This window comes from Protomyctophum bolini (assembly GCF_963924005.1).
Source record: "Protomyctophum bolini genome assembly, chromosome: 6".
NCBI lineage: Eukaryota > Metazoa > Chordata > Actinopteri > Myctophiformes > Myctophidae > Protomyctophum > Protomyctophum bolini.
In genome coordinates this window covers 20,588,715-20,602,121 of record NC_137867.1, presented here as the reverse complement: position 1 = coordinate 20,602,121, position 13,407 = coordinate 20,588,715, and the positions used below count along the sequence as shown (strand labels likewise).

Genomic DNA, 13,407 nt, shown 5'->3' with positions numbered 1-13,407 from the left:
TTCGGTTTAGGGTTAGTGTTAGGGTGTTTGATAGAATAATATTCTGACATATTATGTCAATACAATATAGCACACCACTGCAGTGGTGGTCTCCCTACTCTTCCATTTCCCTAAAGCACTTCTCTCCCTACCCACCTGCATGGGCGTAGCTTGAACTTGACCCCAGGGCGTGCGAATGTCTGGGGGGAATCCTGTCCGCAATAAAAAAAAAAACTTGTATTAATTATTTTGCAGTTTTTATACATTGCCCTAACCCCTACAAATGTCTTATTTAGGACAGCAGCACGCACGCACACACACACACACACACACACGCACGCACGCACGCACTACAGCCGTACAGCGAGTCATCATGTCATGATTAGAGAGATGATTACATACAGTCAGAAGCACACCACAAGTTGCAACAACAACCGGCATTGACAGGACATTGCAACCCTGCAAGTTTGTTTATTTACCTGATTGCTGTCAGTGTTTTCTCATAGTTCACTTTAGAAAACTGCACAAATAAGTGGACTAGTTCATTGCAGAGGGGCGGGCTGGCGGGGGAATCTTTGTAATATGTCTCGAATGTCCTTAATCATTTTAATCAAAATAGTAAGGTTTTCTGAAAAGCTTCGGCAGGATAACGGCGCAGCAGCATGTACATAAGAGTCACAACAACTCACGTTTTACAGCAGATTTGTAACCATAGTGATGCCGGTCTCTTAAAGCAGGGGTTCTCAACCCGTGGGTTGCGAGTCTTGCGACCCCCCTGCACCCCCATTAACTCCGCCCATGCCCACCTGTCTTCTTTGACAAATTGAAATAGAAGTCTTTTTAAATACTTTTGTAAAATCTGCTATTGTAAAACCTGCTTCACTAGCTGCAAAATTAGTTTTTTACATTTATGGATTCAATAGATTATCAAGTTCACATTCGCTTGACTAACGTATACAAACCTAGTTGTTGAGGTATTCCATATTAAGTCAATGTGAAGCATGATACATGGGTTAATAATAACAGAGTTACACAATGGTATCATACAAATATAGTGCAAATAGATGATTTACAAGCTCACTACGCATGACGAGCCATTCTCATTCTCTCTCTTGTACAGCGTGTGTGTCTATACACGAACACACACTTAAGCAATATTACACGAGAGGGTGTGGGTTAACGTGATTATTGCCACGACAGGGATGCGGTCAGGAACGAGACAGAGTCGAGTTCCGCAAGCATCACTGAAGTGGCAATAATCACGTTAACCCACACCCTCTCGTGTAATATTGCAATTCTACCACATTTACCCTTAAAACTAAGAAAATCGCTGAAAGAATATATATTTTTAATGACAGATGTAGTCACTACGACCACAAATGTCCCAAGGAACTAGCACTCTGGGAGAACAGAGCGGCTGAATTATTTGTTTTGATTAGGTGGTGAACAGTGCTGGTTTAACACACGGCTAGAAGGCTGTTTCAACCAATCAGATTGCTTCCTCGAAACGACCTGTGGTAGAATCACCCACACCTACACGGTACACACAGCACAACCACACGTTGTGAGTCACAGGAAGAGTTATCACACCTCTGTCACTCTGAAACAGTCAGTGTGACTTTTATCTGGTCACACTACTAGAGGGCAGGACAAACAGTGCGTGCGTGCATGCGTGTATTTACATGTAAATGTCATGCACAGCATTGGTGCAACAAAATGGCTGTTGCAACACAATGTGCTATTGTCCTCAAGTGATTGTCACCAGCACACACACACACACACACACACACACACACACACACACACACAGATGCATGCACATGTGCATCCATACTACAAACAAAAATTGTGCTGTCATATACGTGTGGTGTATGCACATTTTCTCATTTCTCATTCCTCATTCTCATGCACTCATTCACACTGTGATGGGCAACTCATGACTTTGGTACAACATGAAGTGTGATTTTCCACCGGTGGCAGTCTATGTTACACCTTTCCGGTGTTATGCATGCATGCACGCACACATGCGCGAGTGCGCACACGCATGCACACACATATATACCCACAAGCACAAGAGTACACATTATCCTCACTTAGTACCAGTCCCAGCACAAACAATCGTAACACAATATGATACGATTGTTTTGTGGGTAATAATAATAATAATAAACTTTATTTATATAGCACCTTTCATACATAAAATGCAACCCAAAGTGCTTCACATAAAAAAATAACAAGCAGCGGAATGCCGAAAAACTAAAAAAGCAGGTCAATACAAGACAAAATATATACAAATTAGCAAATAAAAATGGCAATACAAAAAGAAAAAATGGTAATAGATGACTCATATCTGGCCATGTCTTGATTTCAGTGTGTGCTTCGAGGTAGATGATATGATTGGTCATGCCTGAGTGGATGACAAATGCTATTTTATTTTATAAAATGGAAAAGACGCTAATTTTGGAAAGTAATTCATGCCTGTGATTGTGGCATGATGATGAAGCAGAAGCACTGACTTTCACAATTATAGATTCTATATGCCTGAATGTTGTTCGCTGCTTGTGCCATTCGACTTAGTATCTAAGTAAGTAATTCATGTTTATCTGTTGAATAAATAAGCAACAAATGCAAGAGACGGCAATATAAACCTTGTTTAAGATAGAAAAACTAATTCACATATTCACACGTCAACAATTCAGCTCTGATTGGGATTGTACTAAAATACAAAACCCTTGCTCCAGTTTTTACATTTTCATTCGTTTTTGTCATTTAGTTTTGACTTCATGTTTGCAATTTCAGTTAGTTTTAAAAGACTTGTTGGTTTAGTTTATTTTGTAAAAAGGCTGAGTTTTAGCTTAGTTTTAACTTAATTAGATTTAGTGTTAGTGTTAGTGTAATATGAGGTAGTCAACTCAGGGATGAGATTATGCCATGCATTGTGAGTTTGTAGTTTCAACTTTTTGGAAAGCCTCATTTTCAGGATGTTTTTATTTTGTATAATTATAATTGTATTTATTCTAGTTTTAGTTATTTGATTCGTTTTAGTTAACTATAATCACCCTGTCCCATTCCTTGTGTTTTGCAGTTTGGTGTAAGCGGTCTGACCAGTTTCTTGGAGTTCACTGATAATGGCACCAACCCCAACATCTTCTTTGAAATTCTGGGGACAAACTACGGAGAAGACAGAGGCAGAGGTGTCAGCAGGGTAAGTCGAGTTGTCCATTTTGTTTTGTCCTGTTGGCACTGAGTAGTAGAAGTTACTTTCAGTCAATAAAGTATTCAAAAGTGCTTTGACGCATCCACTCAACACCAGAGAAACTTTACTTCATTTATAATTCTACCGTAACTCTCTCATTCCCAGATGAGCTTACCTCTCATTTTTCAGGGAGTTGCTTGTCACCTCTGCGTAGAAGAATGAAAGCCACTTTACATAATAGTACTACTTGAGCAACTGATTTATACATTGTCATACACCGGTGTGACTTGTGAAAAATTGCCAACCTACGAGCTCACGACACAAACATGACACGTGTACATAACATAATATATTGTGAGCTGTTAGATGTACAGTATAGGCTATATTAAGCATTTCTCTTTGTATGTTCATTGGTCATATTCCTATAGAGCCGGGTGTGTCCGGGTGGCTAAGTTGGTAGAGCTCTCGCGGTGCGGTAGGTACTGGGAGCTGATGGTAGCTTTTGTACTCCACCTCAGCAATCCATCTCCCAGGGGTCTAGCACATTGAGACAGGGAAAGACTCCTGCGTTCTCGGCTGATACTGGTAATTAAAGCCTCTCTGACCTACTTACCTACCTATAGAGTAGCAGAAGGAAAAGGGAAAGGTTCTGAAAAAGCACAGAGGGACGCAGTCTTGCACTGGGGTGCCGGAAGTCAAAAGGAGTCACTCACTTGCCGGCTGCATCAGTTGGTTCTCTCAGTCGTATACTTATTACTGTAAGTAATTGTGTCATCACAATCATGCAGGGTGTTGGAGAGACCATAGATCTACCAGAACATGCTTCTTTTCTCGTCTCGTATTACGGTTGAATGAGATGTAAAGCCCAAAACATCACAGCCACTTTATTCATGTCTGCATGATAGAGTAGATTAGATATTATTTAGTTAAATATAAAAACAGGAGCGGCTGCATCTGTGATAAATTGGAAGCGCAGCGCTAACGTAACAAGGTGTAATATTAATTATCAGCTGAGATGGGTGCATGTCTGCAAACACACATTTAACGCTATTCATGTTGAAGGACCTATAACATCAAATTCAACTTTTTAAATTCAGTTTTTTTAGCTTCCCTGTGTATTTTCTATCCCCACAAATATGCAATTTTGAACAATCAGGATTTCTCTTCATATAGGGGCTTTTATGGAAATTGCTCTCAGAAACAGCTCAACTGATTTGGTCGTATTTGTGATGTCATCAATGTCACCATACCAAATTTGCATTTCCACTTCGTTTACAATGTCCGCCATTGTTGATTTTCCAAGTTGGCATGGAATGGAAACAAGCATGGGTTTATCTAGCATCAGTATTATAATGACTCAAATATTAAATAAGGTAATATCACCATCAGGGTCGTTAACAAAGTTATGTATTTACTCGCTTAGAGTGTTTAATATCATAATTCCCACAGACACTTTTCAATGTTTTTCTATGGGGGCCGACTAGAGATTCCCGCAGTGACACGCTATTATGACTCTCAAAGCAGACACATTGAGAGTATAGTGACATTGGCAAATGTTTTCACATTTAGCCTATTACACAATTAAATTGAGCCTGCCAGCTCTACTGGTATTCAGGTGGACGGTGCTTGCAGTTAGTTGGTGTAGACCCGACCAGGAGCAGAGACAGTTAGTTGGTGCAGACCCGACCAGGAGCAGAAACAGTTAGTTGGTGCAGACCCGACCAGGAGCAGAGACAGTTAGTTGGTGCAGACCCGACCAGGAGCAGAAACAGTTAGTTGGTGCAGACCCGACCAGGAGCAGAGACAGTTAGTTGGTGCAGACCCGACCAGGAGCAGAGACAGTTAGTTGGTGCAGACCCGACCAGGAGCAGAGACAGTTAGTTGGTGCAGACCCGACCAGGAGCAGAGACAGTTAGTTGGTGCAGACCCGACCAGGAGCAGAAACAGTTAGTTGGTGCAGACCCGACCAGGAGCAGAGACAGTTAGTTGGTGCAGACCCGACCAGGAGCAGAAACAGTTAGTTGGTGCAGACCCGACCAGGAGCAGAGAGGGCCGTTATGTGGAGAGGTATTGAGGTCCTTAACTTTCTGCAGCTGACCCTGGACAAGCAAGACCGAAATACCCCCTAGTTGTCCAACTTGCCCTCCACAGACTGCCTTAGATCCCAGGCTCGCCTGCATGCAGTATGTCAAGGATAGATAATATAATATGATCCCCTCTTACTCATAATTGAACCACCCATAGGGATGTAATGGTACCAAAACTCACAATATGATGATGTCACAATAATGAGTCCACAATACAATATTATTCACAATATTTAGAAATGAACGAAGTCTGTAGGACTCAACTTTTGGTCACATTTGCGTGTCATAACAAGAGCTGTGACTGTAATAGCTCTGATTTATCTTGTGCATTCCACTCATCTGTCATTAATGAGAGGCACTCTCCTTGTCTGAGGTGTCAATTTAGATGTTGTCTCTTGGTACAGAGCTGATTTATACTTGGGTAGCGTGTCTAGCACAGAAAATATAAACCATGCGTTGTGAGCTTGTGGTGCAAGTCTAGGCGGCATATTAACTGTAAAAAAGGATGGACTGTGTGTGTGTGTGTGTGTGTGTGTGTGTGTGTGTGTGTGTGTGTGTGTGTGTGTGTGTCATCACAATCATGCAGGGTGTTGGAGAGACCATAGATCTACCAGATCTATGGCATATTAACAGGCATATTAACTGTAAAAAAGGATGGACCACCATCACCTTCCATATAATATAATAAGGAAGGGACTGCACACTGTTTACTGTACATATATGATTGAAAGCTGGACTCATCCATTTGAAGTATAACGGCCTATAAATGGTTGAGATTGACTTGTCATGGGGGTGTGTATTTGTCTAAAATTTACAGTAGTGTTTTAAGTAGTGCATTCTCAGATCTGACCAGCGCTTCATCGCTCCTCTGCTCCCGCTGCTCTCTTGCTCTCTGTTCTGGAATATGGATCTGGGACTCTATAGCGCCCCCACATGAACATCAGTGTTAGACTCCCTAAATTGACTCTTTAGTTGCTGGTGCAACTCATGTGGGTTACATAGGCCTAAATACATAAATGGTAGAGACAATTACTCGTCATGTTTGGAAATGGAGTTCAGCATTCAGTACATGAAACAACTTCACAACAGAGATTACAACTCAGAGTTACAAAGCTGCATTTCACTGGGAGCATACTTGAACATGCATGTCTCTCTCTCTCTCTCTCTCTCTCTCTCTCTCTCTCTCTCTCTGTCTCTCCTCCTTACACCAGAGGGATCTATCTGTAGATTGCAAATGAGATAGTCAGATGAGATTATGGATAATGCAGTGAGACACTAACATAACGCGGCATGCCGCCACAGACAAAATTAATCCTTAAAGCACAACATAATTACATTAAGGCACGATTCCCTTATCAGAGAGCATAATTACTTCTGAGGAAATTCAGACAGACTTTGTCATACAATATTATTGCCACAGTCTTCTAAATTAGCAAATTAGCATATTATTTTGTTGGCCTCTAGTTGAGATTAAGTGAATTTTAGACTCAGACTCAAATCACCAACGGGAATTCCTCAACTTGGAGGGAAAGTGATGTTCACCCATTTCTTTAGAGAGGTCCTCGTGGGGCCTCTATGGCGGTGCCGTTGGGCACTGGCCCACCCAGATATTATGTCTGTGTCCCCTTTATGCCCAAGTCAGAATGATATCTGTGTCTCCCTTTATTTTTCCCTTTATATATGGAGTTCTATGTCAGCCATGGCCAAATATGGAGTGTTGTGAGGTCAGAACAGGCCAGCTCCATATATGGACCCTGGGCAGGGGCCCGGTCCAGAGCTTGGGCAGAGGCCTTTTTGGACAACCGTGGGTCCGACTGACTCGACACCGGGCACTGCACTCCCTGTGGTGGTGTGGAACGTGTGTGTCAAATTTGAAGTTGGTGGGGTGAACGGTTCTTGAGTTATTAACACTTCTGTTGCCCAGGACGTCCACTCCACACACATTATCAAATAAAACCGCGGGGTGCCTGCGTGTGGGGACGTCTTAAGGTCTTTTTGAGGGGAGCCAGCCCCTCCTATACACAGGTTTAATGTTTGTCTTTAGTTCAATGTTTGTTTTGTAAACGCCATTGACAATGGAGGGAAAATGTACGTCATAATGTACCTCATTATGTCATATTGTCTCTTTATTGTTAATGGCGTTTAATGTTTGTGTTGGCACCGTTTGTTTTACATCACCATTACATCACCTATCAACATGAGTTTAGACTTCAATATATTAGCGTCCCTCACTTTACACGAGTGTGATTTTTTTATAAAACAAGATTGCTAAAATCCATGTTTTGGAAACATTTCTCTCAGTAACAGTTAAAGTGGGACAGTGGCCGTGGCCATTTTGCACAATGAATGCCGTTTCTGGTTAAGACAAGGTTTTTCAACGGCCAACAGCAGGCTATTTGGCTCTTCAAAATAAGTGTTGCGCGCGATAAAACCTTGACAATGTGCGATAGATAGATGATATCTATCTATCTAGATAGGCAGGTAGACGGTTAGTTGTTCTATTTATTGTTGAACTGATTGAGGGCTCCAAATTCCACCAGCCTTTAAGCTCTGCTTCAAATGCAGAATGTGACAGGAAAGCTGGCTTAGTGAAGTGCACATTCATTCACATACCTTACCGTACCAACGCAGACTGCACTTAAAGGCACGGGGCAATTTGCTCTGCACCTTTGATGTGCAGAAATCTGGCCCTCAGAGTTTGATATGGAAAGGTTTTTGTCACTATGTAGAGGATGCAAAGCAGTTTATACAAGTAGCTTCACCTAAGGTGTTATGCTAAATAAAAATAAATAAAAAAACAAACAAGCAGAACAATTTCTCTAAATGGATGGGTGGTAAAATGATGCTGTTGTGTTTTGTCTTAGTTATATTGACTTTTTACATCATTACATATTCTTTTTGCATTTGCACCGAAACGAGAACGGATCGTTTGTCTTGTGGCAGCTGTTTCAGAGGACTGCCTTGATGCCTACTCCCTGGGGGGGTGGATCTCAGCTGAAGACCTAAGGGTGCGCTCAGATTTGAGCAGGTATTTAGCATTCTCTAGATGATAGCATACTCAATCTTGTATATTTCATCGTTAGCATTCACCAGGGAGTCTCTGGGCAACCTTTGTTGTATTATTTAGCAAGAGCTCAGTTGGAATATTATGTAAGTGAGGGTTAACGTCTATCGGTGCGGCGGTTTGACTGAACAATGGCCTTCCCCGGAAGCAACATGCCAGACTCTTTGTCAGAAACAAGTCCGGCGTAAATTATACATTGTCAGCTTGACTCTCTGCCCTTCCTGCTTACGGTATCTCTTCCTTTTTCCTCTATCTCCTCTTCTTTCTCTCTCACTCCCCTTTTCTCTCCCATTCCATGTGCATATCTGTCTAAAGAACATCTGCTTCCAAGACTAATACTAATAATATAGTCCATGACATGGATATACTCAGTAAGTGCCTACATGATATGACTCTGAAATATCAAAGTTGTCTCCAGTTTATTGCAAACAGTCAGATGTAATGTAATTTAAAATGAATAATTAAATAATTAAACGTCCTCACACTTCACCTTCATTAGTGTGACGGTGAAGAAATTACCCTTTATGCTTACACTGAATATTTTGTGGAAAGAAACATGCAACACATAGCACATAGTTCAGTATTACCGCTCCCATCATTAGGACGTGCACGTGTGAGTGTGTGCATGTTGTGCAATAATATCATTCCAATATTATCACACAACAATCATATAAAGCCCTCATCACACCAAGACAACTATATGTATGTGTGGTTTGTCCACGTGTGCACATTTTGTTATCGACTACCACATTGACTCATTGCTGACCTCAGTGGTAGCAATGCTCTCCTCTCCTCTCCTCTCCTCTCCTCTCCTCTCCTCTCCTCTCCTCTCCTCTCCTCTCCTCTCCTCTCCTCTCCTCTCCTCTCCTCTCCTCTCCTCTCCCTCTTCCTCTTCCTCTTCCTCTTCCTCTCCTCTCCTCTAACTTGCCTTATCCCCATTGAGGTTGACTATAATGACATGCGTGCAATGCTTCCTCTGTTCTGTGTCTTTCTTACTTTATTCATGTTACGCTCCCTTGACATACTGTCTCTCCCTTTTCTCTCTATCCCTTTTATCTCATCTTTCAAAGCCCCCCACGCACGCACGCACGCTGTCACCCCCAGTATTTTTTTATTTTTTCGCTCTCATTATCATTTCATGTCTCTCTTTAGCTAGATTTATACTTAGTTGCGAGCTGGTACCGCTGTACCGTACAGTTGTGACGAAGAGAGTTGAACCAGAAAGCAAAGCTCTCTGTCTTTAATGGTCATGAAGTGTGGGTCATGTCATGACCGAAAGAATAAGGTTGCGAATACAAGCGGCCAAAATGAGTTTTCTTCGACGGGTGGCTGGCATCTCCCTTAGAGATAGAGTGAGAAGTTCAGTCACACGAGAGAGTCTCGGAGTAGAGTCGCTGCTTCTTCGCCTGGAAAGGAGCCAGCTTTGGTGATTCGGGCAACTGGTTAGGATGCCTCTCGGGCGTCTCCCTAGGGACGTCCTCGAGGCACGTCCCACTGGGAGGAGACCCCGGGACAGACCACGGCCCAGTTGAAGGAAACACATCGACTCACTGGCCTTGGAACGTCTTGGGATCCCCCAGGAGGATGTCACTAATGTTGCCCTGGAGAGGGAAGTCTGGAGCTCTCTGGTGGAGCTGTTGCCTCCGCAAACCCTACCACGGATAAGCGGTTGAAGTTGGATGGATGAATGCGAGCTGGTGTCGCGCACCAAAAAGTAGCCAATTTACATGCTCACAATGCATCACGCTGTGATGTTTAGTGAGCTTGTAGATCTGCCATTTCCGTTGCACAGCACCGGTGCGCATCAAAGTGTATCAGGCCCTTTTACAGGCTCATCATGGCCATACCTCCCACACACCAGTGTGTGTAAACACATATACAGTTGTCTGGCGGTCGTAATGATGAGAGCAGACAACATAGATCAATCACAATTATGACCGCTGCACTGTGCTAGAATTGGTTCTTTACGCTCCGTTACTTTCAGTGGCGATGGCGCTGAATCCTCTAGGTGTGTTTCTCTCCTCTATACATCCGCCGGCATGCCAGGCTCCATTTCTTCTCCCTCTCTTGTGCGGGCGACACGGCTGCTGCGTGTGTAATTGCTTCGTTAGCTATCTGCAGGCGCCTTAAGTGATTTAACGAGTGGGAGAAAACGGTGCGAGATTTATACGCAACATTCATGGCAGTAAAAATAAAAATGGAAGCGTGTGTGTGTGTGTGTGTGTGTGTGTGTGTGGTGTGGTGTGGGGGCATGTTGCCCCCTGAGCTCAGTGAAAGGAGAATGGGGGCGGGGTAGAGGGGCAGAGGTGAAGAGAACGAGACAGGTTGGGGGAAGGCGCAAGTCGGAGGATTAAGGGAGCAATGAGAAGGTGGTGGAAGATTGATATGTGGATAATTGAGGGGAATGGATAGAAGAGAAGATGAGAGGTATAATAATAAGAGAGAGAGATTAGATAGATGGCTTAATCCTCAAAGATCTTGTAGAGATAGAAACAGCAGCGCAGGTCAAAGTATAGTCACAGCTCTCTCTCTCTCCCACCCCCCTTCCCCTCTCTCCCCCCCCCCCTCTCTCTCTCTCACCTGCCTCCCTCCCTCGTCCCCACTCATGCACCACTTACCCATCTGTTGGAGGTTGAGTTAGAGGAGATCTCCATCTCACGACGGCTCGCTAACTGCACTGTGCTTAGATTGGGGTCATCCTCAATTATCATGTGCGCTCTGCGTCTGTCACAGCCAATAACTTTACTTAACATTCAGCCAGTTTAGAAGGGGCGGGGTCACCTCGCATCTGAGGTCTTGCAATGAATCTGCCATCACTTGAGAAACAATATCCTCGTTTTGACTGATTGAGAATGATGGGTTTTAAAATGTGACGATAGAACAGTGACTTTCGCCAGCGCAATGCATGCGTCATGCCCCACCGCCTAGCCTAAAGTGCTCACACAAAAGTGTATTTGCAAGTGCATTGCCATAAATCCCTTGACATGTTTTGAAATCCTAAGCTTGCCTTGGTGGCTTTGCATGACAATTAATGTCAGTTTGTGTAACCATCAGTAAAGAACACAGGGAGCCACTGCATTGAACAAACAAGCACGCACACATGCACGCACGGACGCACGCAGGTACACACACACACACACACACACACACACACACACACACACACACACACACACACACACACACACACAAACACACACACACACACACACACACACACACACACACACACACACAGAAGATTTGTTTTCAAACACTCACCATTTCAGCTTAGTGTCACACAAAGTTGCTTTTCGTTGACTAGGAATGCTCAGTTGTGACGCATAAATTGCTTTCATATCCGATCCAGAAAATGGAGGAATGCTCTGTACGCTTGTTTAATTATGTGGCGGTTGTTCTCATTTGCGGCGCACAGGGTAACACTATTATGGATAAGCATCCCATATTCATAATGCATTATAATCTGCTTATTATAACACAGCATACAGTAATTACAGCATAATTATAGTTAGTTATAGTTAAGAATTCATAAATAGTAAGAATTCTTTATAATACAAATCATAACAAAGCATTGTATAATGACTTTTAAGGTAAAATAGTATTATACTTCATATAAGTGTGCGTGTGGTGCTTGCGTGCGTGCGTGCATGCTTGCGTGCGTGCGTCTGTCTGTGTGTGATCCACAGTTAGGCTGCACAATGGGCCGCAGCAGTGTCTCTGGTTACTGGTTTCTTCATGACAGGAGTAGTAATGTATAGTGAGGAGGAGGTCCCAGAGTCCCAGAGCACAAGAACACATTTCTCATTTGTGTTTCTGTCTGGAAAAACATAGCCTTGTCAATTATTTTATTTCCCAATTGACTTCATGCTATTCATGGTTAGGAGGAATGGTCTGCACACTGTCATGGGAGAAGATGATCTACAATACATCATCTTTAATTTACAGAGACTCGTCAATGTTTGTCATAATTGTGATGAAGCTAACTGTCATGACAATTCGGAATCACTGTACAGTAAAATCCTTCAAAAAAAGAATAAATTGACTGTAGAGGTTTTTTGTCTTTTTTTCTTACCTCTACAAGTAGGTTTTGCCAAAGTGACATAAACTTAACTTGAAAATTACGTTTAAGAAACTTTAATAACTATGCCAACAGCTAAAGTTTGTGTAACGATGTCCCAACCTGTCCGTCTGTAGACTAGAGGAGCCTCAGCCTAGTTCCATTCAGAGAGATAGCTCCGCCTCTGCAAGCCACAAGCCCACAACGCGTCGCTGTAGGCTTGTAGATCAGCTCTGTTCCGCGTCTATTAAAAGGGAAGAAAATAAATAAATAGCGTGTGACTTATGCTTGTCTGTTGGAACCGATGGAGAGAACGGAAATGTAATTATTGTAATGAGTACCCGGTACCCAAGCACGTTCGGTTCGGTACATGCTTGGTCCCGAGGTTCGGGACCCACCCCTAGTGGCGACACACTTTGATCTCACCGCAAAGCGGGTGCCTATGGGCTATAGTTCCAAACATTGGAATTATCCCATTGAGATAGAATGAGCACTTCCGCATTCCATTGTTACAATGGGAGTCAACGCTATAATGTCGCCACTCTCATACTATTCATACTATTCCACTCGGGTTCAGATATAGCGCTTCACAATTCGCAATTGGGAGGCGTTCAATTTTGGACGCATCACAGAAGTACATTTTATACACTCACATTTTTACTTTGACAGGAGAAATGGATCCTGTGCGTCATGACTTCATCATACGTGCCCAGTCCCCAGGTATAAAGCCACATACTTGTGCATGCGCACCATTCGTTTTTTCTTCTGCGTTATCAGAAGTCAATCTTTTATCACTGCGATAATAAAACAATTCTAGTCTAAACTAGAACTGCACTCTGTCGAGTGCATACTTGCTTGTTGCACACTAGTAGGCCATAAATGGCCAATTAGTGCACAAGCAGAGCGCGCAAGTACTTTCGACCGCTGTAAACTGTCAAATCTCAGCTCTGTGAAGGAACGTTTGAAATGTCTAATTACAATTTACAATTTACAATTTAGGCATTTAGCAGACGCTCTTAATCCA

General features: G+C 42.9%; 1 protein-coding gene across 2 annotated transcripts in view; it reads left to right on the top strand.

Moving 5' to 3' along the window:
• grid2 (glutamate receptor, ionotropic, delta 2) overlaps positions 1-13,407 on the top strand; it is a 603,942-nt gene that overhangs the window by 434,270 nt on the left and 156,265 nt on the right. For both annotated transcript variants that reach the window (XM_080765357.1, XM_080765356.1), the window contains one exon: positions 3,065-3,184. In XM_080765357.1, coding sequence (XP_080621483.1) covers positions 3,065-3,184 — 120 coding nt within the window. The remainder of the gene's footprint in view (positions 1-3,064; positions 3,185-13,407) is intronic.